The sequence below is a fragment of the Carcharhinus amblyrhynchos genome, chromosome 3 (genome assembly GCF_965287045.1).
Source record: "Carcharhinus amblyrhynchos chromosome 3, sCarAmb.v2.hapA, whole genome shotgun sequence".
NCBI lineage: Eukaryota > Metazoa > Chordata > Chondrichthyes > Carcharhiniformes > Carcharhinidae > Carcharhinus > Carcharhinus amblyrhynchos.
The window spans coordinates 23,751,408-23,768,581 of record NC_137326.1 but is presented as its reverse complement, the minus strand read 5'-3'; the positions used below and the strand labels follow the sequence as shown (position 1 = coordinate 23,768,581).

Below are 17,174 nucleotides of genomic sequence, written 5' to 3'. Positions count from 1 at the left end.
CCATCACTGTGTGGACTAGAAGCCTCTCCTTCCTCCCTATCCTGATCCCTGGCTCCACTCCCCATTTTTCAGAGAGGTGAGATGCTTTTAATCGCTTTGATAGCTATTCGGGAAGTATCTCTGTTGGTCATTGTCCACTCCAGCATTCACAATTACATCTAGAGTAAAACAGTACAATGCAGTGGTTAGTGCTGCTGCCTCCCAGCTCCATGGACCTCGATTCCAGCCCCAGGCGACTGACTGTGTGGAGTTTGCAGGTTGTCCCAATGTCTGCGTGGGTTTCCCCCGGGGGCTTCGGCTTCCTCCCACTATCCAAAGGTGTGCAGGTTAGGTGGACTGGCCATGGTAAATTCCTCCTTAGTCTGTTTGCATGTGTCCTGTGATGGACTGCTATCCTATCCTGCGTGTAATCTGCCGAGTGCCCAATATCTGTCGGGATACGCTCTGACTCCCCGTGACTCTGAAGTGGAGTGAGTGGTTAAGTGAAGTCTGGATTCAGAAGCCTCCAACAGAAACTATGGACGATGAATATTCCCTTAAACTTATAAGGTATCTTGAGTATAATACATGTGAACATTGGAAGGTGCCACAACATAACTGTATCTCAGCCAAATTTTGCTAAATGACAGGAAACACTCTTTAAAAAGTATCCTGATTTCATGAGCTTTTCTCCTTTGCATTCTAATGCTCTATTATTTGCTTTTTAAAATCTAGAGAACATATTAATTGCTCGCTGGTATGATATAATTGAAAGACCACAGCTTTTCTCCATTTTAATGTTTATTGTTTTGAAATTCCAGCTCTTTACTTTTGAAAAATGATTTTTAAAACCGTCAACCAACTGGAAGTTCTGTAATCCAAAGTGAAACAGAAAAAACTACTTTAAAATGCAAGGCCACCTTCCAAGGTGAAGATGAGAAAAGCAAACAAAACGCCCCCTGACCTCCCTTCCTCAAGGGAGTTTGAGGAGAGACACATTTCTCATAATCTACAAATATTGAGACTCAACACTAAGGAGGATATAAAAAAATGCAAAGTGCTGGATATTATTCAACTATAATCTTTTTGAGACAATGGTGAACTGTTAACCAGCCATACACAATTTGCACTCCATCCAAGTGGGAACAGACACTTAACCCACCCCAAGTATTGTGAAAGATCCCCATTACTGTTGGGTTTTACAATCTTAAAATGCTACAAAAGGTTTAGAATCATAGAATCCCTACAGTGCAGAAGGAGGCCAGTTGGCCATCAAGCCTGCACAGACAATCTGATCCTGTAACACACACACACACACACACACCAGGGTCAACATAGCATGGTGAATCCATCTAACCTGCCATCTTTGGACTGTGGGAGGAAACTGGAGCACCCAGAGGAAACCCATGCAGGGAGAGTGTGCAAGCTCCACACAACAGTAATGCAAGGCTGGAATTGAATCAGGATCACTGACCCTGTGAGGCAGCAGTGCTAACCACCATGCCGTTCATTTATAAGATGAAGAATCAAAAAAAATGTGATCATCTGTTCTACCATGACTACAGCAGACATGGTAATTGAATTTCTCTGGAATATACAGCCAGCAGGTCACCATCAAACAGATTTTGGAAACATATTTTAGTAGAGTAATAATGAAGAGATCTCTTTCTCTCTCTCTTTCTGGGAATGAATGTAATAAATACCTAGTTAAAGGCATCAACATACCAAAATCTACTAATGGAGCAAGATCTTGTAAGACTTGCAATACTTTCCATGTCTGAGTGCACCCAAGAAACCAGTTATCATAAAATTGGCCATAATGTTTAAAAATCAACATCTCAAGGACAAGCAAAAGATATGTAACCATATGCTCTTTTAACTTTTATTTGGACTCCAAGCGTCCTTACTCCTGATGCCTGTGACATTGCGTCTTTCAACATTTTCCTTGGGTTTAGTGGCTAACAAACACAGCGCGGGCAGGGTTCTCTAGCCACACGCGCTCCAACACTGGAAATTCCTGCCCGAGTTTAAATGGTCCACTGAATTTTCTGTCTTGCCCACAACAATTCCCGCAGTGAGCAAGACAGGAACATTTCAGCCATGCTCTTTTAAAAAAAAACTTTGTTTGATTGGTTCCTGATTGTTCAAAATACTGTGTAAAAATACTATGGCGTTTGGAAAAGATATCCATGCAGGAAAAAACTTTTTTAAAAAATCTTTGTTGGGATCAACTGAGGACAGTGACTAGATGAGAGCTCGTTTATTCCTCCTCAACTGGTCGTAATATGATCTTGAGAAGGACGGCCCAGCATAATGTTATAACATAATATTATATTTGGAGGCTCACCACCAATACGAACCAGTGCAGGCCCAAGGATGGGGCAGCAGATAGAACCAAACACTGGAGCTGGGGGGATGGGCACAACGTTTCAAACATTTTCTCCTCCACCCACTCTGAGGAGCTGGAGCAGCAGACCTGGAAAACTGGCTTTAAAAGTTGTATTTGTCAGCCTGGGAGTTCCAATATTTTTGAAGTAGATCTGTCAGGTGTGGGGTTGCAGGGGTAGGGGGGAGGTTAGAGGGGAGCATAGGAGGGGAGATCAGTTACAGATGTGAATTGTTTTTGGAAATGTATTGATTCCTCAGCCACGTTGCTAACATTGGTTGATTACTCTGTGATTAATTATCTTCAGAGAATCAGCACTGTGTCTCCTATCTCACCATAGCTATGGCCACTCTGTCGTCTCCATGCAGGTGTAATGAAAGAAAGACAAAACCCTTCACTATGTCCCAAATTGATTCATAGACAACCAACTATCTAATGGTATAATGGGGGCAATGTTATCAAATGGCAGATCAGGCTCAAGGGATAGACTCTCGCTCCTAGTGTGTATGTTCATGGGGCAAATTTTCCCATCCCGTCATGGGAATTGTAGCGGGCAAGAGGTGGACAGTGGAAAGGTCCGTTGATCATGAGTGGGATTTCCTGGTTTCGGGGCGAGCACGGCCAGAAAATCCTGCCCCTTATGTCACTTAGGGATGAATGGGATGAGCTGGGCTTGATGGTCTTTGTCATCTACAAGTACATCATAGAACATAGAACATTACAGCGCAGAACAGGCCCTTCGGCCCACGATGTTGCGCCGACCAGTTAAAAAACAATGACCCACTAATCTAAACCAATCCCTTTTCGTCCATAAACCTATCCACGGATCTCTTAAACGCCCCCAAACTAGGCACATTTACAACTGCAGCAGGCAGGGCATTCCAATCCCTCACCACCCTCTGGGTAAAGAACCTACCCCTGACATCCGTCCTATAACTACCACCCCTTAATTTAAAGCCATGCCCCCTCGTGCTAGCTTTCTCCATCCGAGGAAAAAGGCTATCACTATCCACCCTATCTAAACCTCTAATCATCTTATATGTTTCAATAAGATCCCCTCTTAGCCGCCTTCTTTCCAGCGAAAACAACCCCAAATCCCTCAGTCTCTCTTCATAGGACCTCCCCTCCATACCAGGCAACATCCTGGTAAACCTCCTCTGCACCCTCTCCAAAGCCTCCACATCCTTCCTGTAATGTGGGGACCAGAACTGCACACAGTACTCCAAGTGCGGCCGCACCAGAGTTGTGTACAGTTGCAACATGATGCTGCGACTCCTAAATTCAATCCCCCTACCAATAAACGCCAAGATACCGTATGCCTTCTTAACAACCTTATCTACTTGATTCCCAACTTTCAGGGATCTATGTACACAAACACCTAGATCCCTCTGTTCATCCACACTATTCAAAGTCCTCCCGTTAGCCCTATACTCAACACATCTGTTATTCCTACCAAAGTGAATTACCTCACACTTCTCCGCATTAAACTCCATCCGCCACCTCTCGGCCCAGCTCTGCAACCTGTCTGTCTCCCTGCAAACTATGACACCCTTCCTCACAATCTACCACACCTCCGACTTTGGTGTCATCAGCAAATTTACTAATCCACCCAACTATATCCTCATCCAGATCATTAATAAAGATTACAAACAGCAGTGGCCCCAAAACAGATCCCTGAGGCACACCACTCGTAACCGAACTCCATGATGAATATTTACCATCAGGAACAGAGGGTGGAATCAGAGCTGGATTTCTGTTTATTTTGTTGATAATGGAAGCAGGCTTTGTGGGGTGAGATTGTCAGGGTAGGAGTGGATAATGAGCTCATAATGAATCATAACCTGTTTTATCCTCCACATGATTCTCAAGAATCTTTTCCATTGACTTTAATCTTGTCCCTTTGTCTGCTTACCTATTATTATACTCTATTTTGGTGACTTCTATGTGCTTTTTGAAATGTCGAAACATCATGATAAAATTGTTTTGCACAATAGATATTGAAAATATATTGTATTGAGAAACAGTAGAGTCTTCAGCCTTGCTGATCGCAAAACAGATACAAATATGAACCATTCAGTCTCAGTCATCTGGCCTCTTAAACATTCTGCTGGGTAGACATACCAGGAGAAACATCAGGGGTCATGATTCCTCTTGCTGGCCCTGCCAACCAGCCAAAGACTCTTTTATAAAAATAAAATTCTGGATTTGCCACTTCAGACAAGAGAATTCTTGAAACTCTTGCATCTGACCAATCCGATCTGCCTTTGGAGGCAAGGGTACAGACAATGCGTGGAATTTAATCTGTGGCAAACCATGCATGATAGCAGAAGCGGAAGTGGGCACAATTTCCACCTTTGTGTTAGGAACCGCTGCCCATACTATTTGAATGAAGGTGTAAAGGGCTGACAGCAGGCACGTGAAACATCTGCAATTACACGCTGGAGTGGATTTCCATTGGTAGATCTTACCGGCAGGTGACAGCTCAGCAGATTTCAACAAGATATCAAAGAGCTGCCTTGCCAAGCAAGGAGACTGCATCAAAGCAGATGCATCCACCTCTTTTTTGTCAGAAGCCTGAGCCATTTGTTGTGTACATCCCTTAGGTATCCTCAAACTCTTCCCTCTTTATCGTTCTGGGAATGGTGGTAAGGTATCAGAGTGAGAATGTGTCAAACCTGGGGCTGACAAACGTATGCTCTGGACCATGACTGTGTGCTGTGCTCATTGACTCTTTAATGTGTTTCTTGTTGTTCTCCTTTACATGTCTCTGCAAACCAGCTCTCAGCCACTCCTGGAGACCAATGACTCCACCTCTTGGGGCGATGACACCAGAGGATGCAGCATCACCTGCTCCTTCCACAGCTTCCACCCGTGCAGAAACACCCAACCGGGCTACAGAGAGGGCAAATTTAGAAACAGGTCCACATCCTCGTGAGCACAGCACACACAACATCCCAGCAGCTGAGAGGGGCTATGACAGCCAGGGAACCTTCGAGAACTTGGACATTCCCAAACAAATGTTGAGTGTGGCAACTCTGGTATCTTCACAATAACTTCACTCAGCGTTAATGTAGCCTACCTGTCACACTAATAAATAAACACTCGGGGACACTAAGCCCCACAGTGATAATAATCCTCTGGCTGTGGACACCAGTAGCCTGCCGGAAGTGCCACAGAGATTTGGAGAACATATGGCAGAGATGTTAGGGATTATCCATGGGTATGCTTGCCATCAGTTTTGCCACGTCTCAGACATAAGAAAGCACGGCTTCCTCCCTGGAGAAGTTAAAGAATGTCATGGACAGCCAGGTAAGAGAGTGAATGAGCACTCCCTGCAATCCGTCACTGTAAGCAGGGGCTCCATACAGTAACTAGATGAAAGAGGTCTAGGCACCTGGACATCCTTCCACTTGCCTCTTCTCCTCAGGCAGACAGGGAGATGCCAATCCTCACTGAGATGGAGAAGGAGTGCATACCAATTGCCTTGGAGCTTCCCAGGAGAGCATCCTCCAGCAGCCTGTCCTCTTATCCCTGCCACTATCCTCATTGCATCCAGTAGACATAGCAAAGAGATTACCCCTGTACCCATGCAGGACACCCCTAATAGGACACAGTCCTCAAAGCCCTGAATCTCCAGAGGAGGACCAAAGTCATTGCAGGCACTCAGCAATCTGCCTCTACCTCAGCTGTTGAAGTTGGCATCACACTAAGACACAGCAATGGGGAATTAAAACATAACTGATGAGAACAGACATAGTTAGAAACCTGCCAGCACTACCATGCCTCACGGTTGGAAGCTTTAGGGAATATTAGGCATGTCCCTTATTGTACAGTGTGTGTTTGTGATCAGCCTTTTTTTAATGTTCATGTGTGTGTCCTTTGTGATGTTCACCAGGCTGTGGGACAGAAAGGAGCACGCAGATCAGCAAACACTTATATGGACACTGTCTGAGATTATGTTCCACTTTGAACTGCCTGATGTGAATGAAGGATCTGTAACAATGGAGAAGGTTCAGAGGTCTTGGTTATGATAGACTGTTTGATGTATACCCACTGGTACATCAGTTCCCCTGGCTTACAGTCTTCAGTGGCAAGTGTGCGCAACAGAAATGCCTCGTTATTCCAGTGGCAGGGACTGCAGATTCAGAGGTAGCTCGCGGGGAGAATACCAACATGGATTTGATAGATATCCTGAGCAGATTAACGTGCTGAGCGGGGCCATGAAAAGCTATGAGTTCAGTAAGATACATATATGAGTTATGAGGACTATCCAAAAAGTGAGCACAACCTGCATAACAGACCAATTGGAAGTTACGAAGATGGAATCTCTTGTCATTCACATATGTTGTCTATTCTGAGGGAGTTAAAAGGGTAACATGAGTGTAATCAATTGTACTCTAGAGGAACAAGGAATGGCTGCAGAGCCCATTGCCCTGGCTGTCTGGTGGTCACCGTCGGTGATGAACCTGCTGAGCACACTAGCCCAATGGAAGGGGATACTGGTCACCTCTTTGATGCTACTGTGAGCTGCAGCCTGTGAAATGTCACATGTCGTCTGTGGAGTCCTGGAACCAAACAGTGGTGAAAATGTTAAGGGCTGTAGTCACTCTGAGGGCCACTGGCATCAGGTTGCTGTCAAATCCACTTGGCCACAAGTCTTATTGCAGGATCTGGCAAATTCCAGTGACCATTTCCCAGGAAGTCCTCAGGCACCTCTGGCATTGCCTCTCGCACGTCTTGAGGTAGATTGCCCACATCTTGAAGATACACATACATGCTAGTGGTCTTATTCTCTGATACCTCCCCAGACAGCTTTCCCCTGATCATGCTACCCCTCTGGTGTTGCCTGCTGCTGGCCTTGGGGCCTCAGTTGTTTCCTAGTGACAGCCCACCTTCGTGCCATCTTTTCCTCAATGCTTCACCTTCATCTGTATCTGATTGTTATGTGTGAGGTAGTATATGTGGGATGACTGAGTGAAATGTCGCTTTTTTTAACATCCGTGATGAGCGTGTGAAAGTAAATAACCTTCTTCATTTAAAAATTCAGAAAAAGCTTGCTGCTGGAACTATTTAAATAGGGATAATCACACTGAAGACTTAATTTCAAAAGGGTTTAAGACAATGGGTGGATTCCTTGTTGGTATAGTGGTTAGTATTCTCACCTATCACCATAAGACCATAAAACATAGGAACAGAATTAGGCCACTCAGCCCATCGAGTCTGCTCCGCCATTCAATCATGGCTGATATTTTTCTCATCCCCATTCTCCTATCTTTTCCCCATAATCCCTGATCCCCCTATTAATCAAGAGCCTATCTATCTCTGCCTTAAAGACACCCAAAGACCTGGCCCCCTCAGCTTTCCACGGCAAAGAGATTCACCACTCTCTGCTGAAGAAATTCCTCTGCATCTCTGTTTTAAAGGATCGTCCCTTTAGCCTGAGGTTGTGCCTTAAGAGGCTGGGGTTCAATTCCCCATCGGGGAAATTTGAACGATTTGGGGCAGCCCGGTGGCACACAGTTAGCATTTTCAGAGAGTCAGTGCAAACTCAATGGGCTGATTGGCCTCCTTCTGCACTGTAGAGATTCTATGATTCTGTGAGTACTCATGACATGCAAATGTGTTACAAGCAGGAACCTGCGATGGAAGGCCTAAGGCATGGCTCATCTCTGCTTGCCACTGATTTAATTTTTCGGTCTGAGCCCGCTGTCGCAGTTTCAAAGTTTTGGCTCCTGCATAATTAATTCACTCCACCTGTCGCACTTCCAGCTCCTGAAGTTATCTTTAAATTCAGACCTACAAGAAGATCATATGAAGCATGGACTGAAGCTTCAAACATCAAGCACATGCAATTTGAACTTTGACACAGGAACGATAACTGCTCTTCCAACTGGAGGGGAATCATTGCTATGAAGTAATAAATTCCTGATTTAATGATGTGTGTAATGGGACAAGGCTCAAACTGGAAATTTCCTCTTAGCACATAGAGTACATCCTACTTTGGTCATCTGATTTGAATATATCTCCTTTAAAACTGACCCGAGGAATGCGTTGCTGGCATCAAAAAAAACTAGCTGCCTGGTTTGATCAGTATGTTCATTAAGTTTAAGTTTTAAGTTTATTTATTAGTGTCAAAGTAGGCTTACATTAATTCTGCAATGAAGTTAGTATGAAAATCCCCTAGTTGCCACACTCCAGCGCCTCTTTGGCTACACTGAGGGAGAATCTAGCATGGCCAATGCATTTCTTTCAGACTGTAGAGGAAACCCACGCAGACACAGGGAGAACATGCAGATTCCACACAGGTAGTGACTCAAGCCAGGAATCGAACCCGGGTCCCTGGCGCTGTGAGGCAGCAGTGCTAACCATTGTGACACTATGGCATCTGATAAAAAGCATTAACTATAGTGCATGTTTTATATGATCTGGGAAGTGAGGTGATGTCATGACATTTTTCACGTGTCTCCTCAGTACATAGTTTCTCCAGAATCCAAGCAGGTATGGGAAAGCTGCAGAATGAATTGGTCTTTCAGACTCCATGCAACAGTAATCATTCATATGTTACACATCCTCGATCAATTTCAAAGGCGCTTGCAATTTTTTTTATATCTTGTTACACTGGTTAAGAAAATGTCCCATGCTTATAAAGCTGCATGCGGCACTAATTACATTTGAAATTTAACAGTGAAAACTTGACTTACGCTTTGCAAATCCATCGCCTGGGTAGATGTATCTATTAAAAACATCCATAATATAGACTCTGTTGTCATCCATAAAATCTCTCTCATGTCCGTTCCCCTAAGAGTGAAAAGATTGATGAGTATTTTAAACAGAAAATTGTTCTTTGCAGGACTCATAAAAACATTGCTGATTAAGTTTTTTTTTGCTAGCTTAACAGTGAAGTACATTTGAAGCATAGAGCACTCTTGATTGCATTCTGATTTGTTGAAGCTTCCAGAGACAATCAGGGTGTTCAGCTTACTGCTTTAAAATTACATTTGACTGTAATAGGTGCTGTGCTTTTTCGACATTGCTTAGATATCCTAATATTATCACTCTATCAATTAAGCCAAGGAGAGGCGATGGCCTAATGGTATTATCACTAGACTATTAATCTCAACTAATGTTCTGAGGACCCAGTTCGAATCCCACCACGGCAGTTGGTGGAATTTGAATTCAATAAAGAATATCTGGAATTAAAAATCCACTGATGATCATGAAACCATTGTCGATTGTCGGGAAAAAAACATCTGTTAACTAATGTCCTTCAGGGAAGGAAATCTGCCATCCTTACCTGCTCTGGCCTACATGTGACTCTAGAGCCACAGCAATATCATTGCCCCTCTGAAATGGCCTAGCACTTACTCAGTTCAAGGGCAATAAATGCTGGCCAACTAGTGACACCCATGTCCCACGAATGAATAATAAAAAAATTACTTGACTGTATTTATTTATAAACATAAGCAGACAATACTAAATGACATGTGAAAAATATAGTTTATTTAATATAAGCAACAATTACAATGGCCCTAAAAGAGTTGCCAAATCTGACACTTTAGGATAAATTTTAACTCCTTCACCAGCTAACGTGTCCCCGTGGTGATGGTGGTGACAGGGAAATCATTGTGAGTCAAGCGCAGATGACACAAAATTCAGATTACGTCAAAGTCGTCAATCAGTCCCACCAACAGAGTAGCAAATCCCACAAAACGATGCCCGTGATAAGCCAAAATTCCACATCAATAACTCCGGATTAGCTGAATTTGTCTTGGGCTTGTCCCAAGACTGTGCTAACCACTTGTAGCGCTGTTGGACCACATGAACACAAAGTCATGGAGCACTGGACAAGCCACCCTTTGATATTGATGAGCTCCCCCAGGAAAGAACGTGAAAAGCCTGCGAGTATGGCTCAACCTGCGAGAAAGGAAAAAATATTGTCTATCGGTCAGGAGGAATGTAGAGCAATGAACTGTGATGGTCTGCGCCAACATGGATGGCGTGAAAAGCTGCCACTTCCTGTGACAGGAAAATCCAAGAAGCTATGTTGCTTCATGAATATCAAGATAACACCCATTACATTTGACTGGAATAGGTGTTGTGCTTTTTCAACATTGCTTAGATATCCTAATATTATCACTCTATCAATTAAAGCAAGGAGAGGCGATGGCCTAATGGTATTATCGCTAGACTATTAATCTCAACTAATGTTCTGAGGACCTAGTTCAAATTCCACCATGGCAGGTGGTGGAATTTGAATTCAATGAAGAATGTCTGGAATTAAATATCCACAGATGACCATGAAACCATTGTCGATTGTCAGAAGAAACCATCTGGTTCACTGATGTCCTTTAGGTAAGGAAATCTGCCAGTAGGAAGCTAACATAACAAAACCATCAACATTTTTAAGGCCTGGATCAGGAAAGTGGACATAAATTAACAAAAGAAAATGAAGATTGTCATCATTACATACAACCAGCACGCGCACCCCAACATTGCTGGCATGAAGAGGGTAAAACTTCTGTTGCTGCTTCCCACCACCCCAGCCAACGGATTAGGGGGCGATTTGCAAACTGAGAATCCACTACCATCAGCAGATGATCACTTATGTTATCAAGGCCATCGGTAAGAAGCAGCAGTAGAATGCAGCTATATCAGAGGCCTTGTCAGTGATGGAAAGTGCTTGGAAGATGATAACAGAAGCCACAATTGACAACTGCTTCCTCCACGCTTGGTGCAAACAGGTTACAATAGCGTAAGACATCAAAAACAAGAAGGAGCAGGCTGAGGCCAAACAACCCAATGATGTGATACTTAAGTTTTCACTCAGCTGAGAGAAACCAGCACGAAAAGTCCGACAGATGCAAACATGGGAGACTTATGAGGCAGTGGCTGATGCCGCACACTGCGTGATAGAACTGACAGATAATGTAACCTATGTTATTCAACTGAGGAAGATGATCCTGAAGAGAATGATGGATGCTCCATTCACTCAGCCACTCGCTTCCCCAGCTAATGCTGCAAACAGTCTAGGTGCTGTGGGATTTTGCACTGCAGTGTGAGAAAACTGAAAACATGCTCAACTACATTGAAAGCATGGTGGACTATGTCACACACAGCCAAAAACAGCACGCCAAGCAGAGAAGGATTGCCAACTTTTTCTGAAATGAACTCTTGGTCTTTTGAAAAATCAGGTTACATGGTATGGTGTGATCAATTAAAGATTTCCACACATTTCCTGTGTTTCATTCGTTGGTATTTGAACCTGTCGATTTTGACAAAGGCCGCACTTTGTAGATATACCGCGTTACACGGAGATGCAAGAATGTGGGAATTGGGCCTCCTCAGTTACTACAAAGCTCCACTTAACACAAATTTGTGGGATGCTCCCCTGGAATTGGACTCACTGGGATCTTTGGGACAGCATCACAAAAGGAAGGCAGGAACATGGGACAAATGAGGCCTATATCATACTCCCACATCTCCTGATCGCGTAGAGTCATAAAGTCAACACTGAAGAAGGCTTTTCGACCCAGGTAAAGTACCCAATTATTATAATTCAATTTTTCAGCATTTGGCCGATAGCCTTGTTTACCTTGGTATCACAAGTGCACATCTAAATACTTTTTAAATATTATGAGGGTCTCTGAATTTCAGACAGTGAGTTCCAGAGTCCCATCACCCTTTGGGTGAAAAAGATTTTCCTCACATCTCCTCTTTGTGGAGGGGATCTAACTGAAACTTACAGAATACGGAGAGGCCTAGATGGATGGAGAGGATGCTTCCACTAGTGGCAGAGATTAGAACTCGAGGGCACAACCTCAGAGTGAAGGGACACTCCTTTAAAACTGAGATGAGGAGGAATTTCTTCAGCCAGAGTGTGGTGAATCTGTGAAACTCATTGCCACAGGGGGCTGTGAAGGCAAGGTCATTGAGTGTCTTTAAGACAAAAGTAGATAAGTTCTTGATCAATAAGGGGATCAAGGGTTACGGGGAGAAGGCAGGAGAATGGCGATGAAAATCATATCAGCTATGATTGAATAGTGGGACACACTCGATGGGCCAAATGGCATATATCTTACAGTCCTATGGTTACAAATCTCCTGTCCCTTAAATTAAACCTATGCCCCCTAGACATCCCTCCACTAACGGGAAAGGTTTCTTCTGGGTTACTCTATGTACGCCCCTCATAATTTATATCTCAATCACGTTTCTCCTCCGTCTCCTCTGCTTCAAGGAAAACAACCCCAGTCTATCCAATCTCTTGTCATAACTAAAACTCTCCAGCCCAAGCAAGAGCCTGGTAAATTTACTCTGTGCAGTGCTGTGAGGAGAGTAAAAAAACAAAAAACCTCTTTGGCCTGCTACAAGTCCTGGTCAACAAGGACAGGTACAATGGGTGCATCAAACATGGTACAGGAAAGGATACAGGTAGAAGACAGAAAGAACTGACATCTACAGGCAACATAGGGGAACTGGTCAGGACGGCACTGGAACAGACAAATTTGGAGATGCGAGGTTCAACCTGACCAAGCATTCTTCATCCCAGAGCATGTTTAGTTATTGAGTCCATTCAGGACTGAGTTAAGAGATGTAGGATGGGAACGTGGACTTAGGTAGATGTCATGCTCTTACTGAATGGTGCATCAAGGGGCCTTGCAGACTACTTCTGCTCCTCCTTCTTACGGCTTATAGAGAATAGACAGACGTAGACAATAAGATAAGTGGGATTAGGTGTTCCTTTTGAAGAGGATATGGATTAGTTTCTCTTGACCTTTAATGCCTAGGAAGTCTGTCTCCCTAATCCATTTAACAGTGAGATGTGTACTTTACTTTCCACACTATTACATAATAAAACTTCATTATTTACACTATAATAAACTGCTTCTTTCAATTCCAACCCTTGTTGTGTTTACCACAGTATGAAGTGCTGCGCAAGGTATTTCAGAATACTCATTAATCACATCCCACTAGTGGGTATAGATGCCACAGCAAAAATCACACAACATCTGATATAATGCCAGGATAACAAGGGCACCTCAAGCATTTTCCCTGTATTTTATCATCTCCTCTTTGCGGTAGAAGTCAGCTAAGCTCCTGTGTATTAATTTAAACTGAACTGGTCAAGATCTGATTTTTGTTTTTGCAATCCCTCTGAGATCTTATCCTTCTTTGCTATCTCCTCCCACTGGTTCTGAAGAATTAATATTAACTTCGGATTCATTTAATAATCAGAACACAGTTAAAAAGAAAATCCCAATTATGTGTTGGTGATAAAATTACTCAGTTTCAGAAATACACCAAGAAATGCGGCAAACCAAAACAGGAATCTCTAAGTATAGTTTTTGAATGACAGAAATCTGATGTTATACTAGTATCTGTGCAGTTATAATCAAAACACATTTGGATTTCTTGAATCTTAATTTAAAAATAGTTTATCTGCATAAAGTATGTGTGCATGCTTGTCCACATGCATAAAAAAAGCATTTTTTTTTACCATGCCAACAGTATAATACAGCGAGCCATTCAGATATCATCAGCACTTAACAATACACTTTAAAGACTCTGTTTGATTTTGATTGCCATGTACTTTTGAAACTAAACTTTGCGAAGTATCACACCCAACAACATACTATTTTAGCAATTTTCTTTTCGTTGTTATTCAATCTCAACCAATGCTAACTCAATCGGCATCTTGAGGAGGTTTTACAAATAGAAACATTTAGCAATTTGAGACAAGTACAACCACATGATGGAGCTGTAACATCACAAACAGACTGATGATTTGCAAATCACATCTTGAACTAACATAGTGAGCATTTTTTCATGATTTAAAGAAACTAATCTCTGCATTATGTCACACAACCACAGAAGTATTTTACAAAGCAAACTGGCTGTACCTTGTGGCTAAACCCATTTACCCCTGAACATCCTGCAACATATTTACAAGGTACTTACAGATACAGATTCTCTGATTCATTGATGTTATGCATTAAGCATTTTGTTTAATGATGCAGGAGTTTGTATTCTACCCTGTTTACAAAACAGCTAGGTTTAGATTAAGTATAGCATCTACCCAAAATCTTATTGGGTATTAACTGTATAAACTGACCAAATTCAACCTCGATATAAAGTGAAATATATCTCAGGATATATTTTACACCAGGGCATTGTTAAAGAAGATAGAAACATTGGCAGGAGATTCACAGTTATAGAATTATAGAATAAATAGTACAACACAGGTGGCCATTTGGCCCTTTGAGACTGTTGTCTCCCTACTGCCCACATCCAAACTGTTTTAGCTACATCTCCCACCTTGCATTGTTAAAACTGAACAGACCTGGAGTTTCAGCTCAGCTGTGCTTTTCTTCTTACATACGTCACCCAAAATTAATGGTAACGGCACAAAATATCACGAGACATTACACACAAATTAAGCACAAACCAAGTTTCCAGATCTCTTGCATAATGTTCAAAGACATTGGTGGGAGATTCAGTTTTCCTGTTTTTGGGGTTGGGAAATCCCACATGAGCCCCAAAACGCAGTTTACACCAGGGATTTCCCATTCCCATTGTCCCCAGCCCCCTGCCAATGAGCTAAGGGGAATCCAGAAGTTCAAAGTCATGATCCTCATTTGAATATGTTTAAATATATTCATCAGGCCTTTACGCCCCTGGAAGGTTATCCAAGTACCTTGGTTTGGTGAATCCCAACAGATGGCCACGGACACATACCAGGTGAGCAATGCTCACCAGAAACACGCAGGTAAGTACATCCCCCAGGGAGGAGGGGGTCACTGGTCACCTCTTTGATGCAGCCCAAGAAACGTCACATATGTCACATGTAGAGCCCTGTAAATTCAAAATGGGCCCAGTTGTGGATGCAATTTGCACTTGTTTCATTGATTGCGACCAAAGCCAATACTCAAACCAATATTTTTATCTGTGCTCGAGTGCACACAGGTTTCTTTAAGGCTGTGGTCAGAAATGTTTTTTAAAAATCACAACCAAAGTTCCATTATCGAGAACCAGCACAGTAAATAATGTAACTGCACATAATCACTGAAATCCAGTACTGAGCATAGGTTGACACCAGGAGGTCATTAATGGACCTTGGGCACCACACAAACCTGCAGTGCAGACAGCTGACTGCACAAAAGTACAAGCTCAGCTCACTTAAATAATTCAGTGGCACTAGAAGCACAACAGGTTCAAAAGGTCAGATATTTGTTATCAACGGGCCTTAAAGAGATCCCAGTCACCCTTAAATTCATACTACCCTTGAAGAGGGGGAGAGATGGCAATATCATGGGCACATATTAGAACAGCAATATTTACTGGACGGGCAGCTGGAAACATTCTTGTTAAGTGAATAAACCTTTTACACAACCTCTGACAAAGACCAAGGCTAGTAATTTGGAGGCAGAGGAGGCCACTATATTTTCCATTCTCTCCTTTAGTTTGGACTGTTCACTGCTACGTTCCATAGAAGGAAAACCAGGGATGTTTATTTTAATATTTGAAAGCCTGTAAGCCACCAGACTGACTTCACAGTCAGAATTTTGTTAGACGCTGAAACGCAGAGAAAAAAATATTTTTTTAAGAAGGCTAAATTTTCTGAGAAAATAAGTCACACAACTTCAAGGCTCACATTTCCCCTTCAGAGATTTCCACCACAAAATGCACTCCAGTTTTCCCTGCACTACAAGAAATGGAATATTGCGTAGGCACGCTGGCAAATGACAACAGGCTTCTTTTTGTGCTATTGGCAAGAAGTTTGGGTTTTGGTTTTCTCAGGAAGAAAGGGATAATTAATAAAATTGGATCCCCAAACATTGGCAACAATCTTAGAATCCTACAGCATCACAATGTAGTCTTTAACATACTTGCTCACCCTAAAGCAATGACCTAAGTTACAGGTTTATAGTCAGGATTGTTTAAGTTATTGCTCAGTTTTCGCACTGTCAGCTTTTCAAAGTTGTTCATCAGCTTTTGCAGGTTTTCAAGGTTGGTGTGTCTGGCATTGTGTTCAAAGGTTTTGACACACAGTTACTTGATAAAGAGTTTACTTGGCAAGGGAATTGGGCACATGTTGTGCTTTGTGTATTTCAAGCAATTAACTAAATGTGTCATATATTATAGTTTCCTTTCTAACCCCTGCTGAGTGACTGGTTCCTTGCGGAAACAAATGTCCTTTTTGTCTGGTCAGGCTAATGTTCTGCCACTGGTTCCTGCTGTCTGCCTTCTGCCTGCTACATGATAAGACCTTTTACTTTAAAACCCAGAAAAGATAACAATAATTGTGGCCACTTTAGCCAGGGTGTTTTACATTCTTTTTTTTAATGTTTCTTTTTGGAATCTGAATCACTCACATTATAACTCTTCTCTAGTTGTCCTTCAAAAGATAGCGATGATTCTCCTTGAATCATTGCAGCCCATGTATTCAAATTGTTCTCACAATTCTGTTCAGTAATGAGTTCTACAATTTTGGCCCAGTATTGCAGGGGGGAGAGGATATGCAAATATTGCAGGGGAATGGATATGCAGTTATCATAGTATTCCTACAGTACAGAAGGAGGCCATTCGGCCTGTCGAGTCTGCACTGACTCGCTATCGTACCTACCCCTGCCCTATCCCCATTGCTCCACACAGTTACCATGGCTTATCTACCTAACTGCACGTCACTGTTTGTGAATAGAACTCCTACTCAACTGACAAAGGGGCAGAGCCCTGAAAGCTAGTGGCTTTTGCTAACAAATGTACCTGTTGGACTTCAACCGATGTTGTGAGACTTCTTACTGTTGTTGGAGGA

The 17,174-nt window shown here is 42.7% G+C and overlaps 1 protein-coding gene across 3 annotated transcripts in view; it reads right to left on the bottom strand.

Moving 5' to 3' along the window:
• Positions 1-17,174, bottom strand: part of hdac11 (histone deacetylase 11) — a 133,868-nt gene that overhangs the window by 35,466 nt on the left and 81,228 nt on the right. For all 3 annotated transcript variants that reach the window (XM_080182265.1, XM_080182272.1, XM_080182260.1), the window contains exon 9: positions 9,067-9,163. In XM_080182265.1, the coding sequence (XP_080038391.1) occupies positions 9,067-9,163 (97 nt within the window). The remainder of the gene's footprint in view (positions 1-9,066; positions 9,164-17,174) is intronic.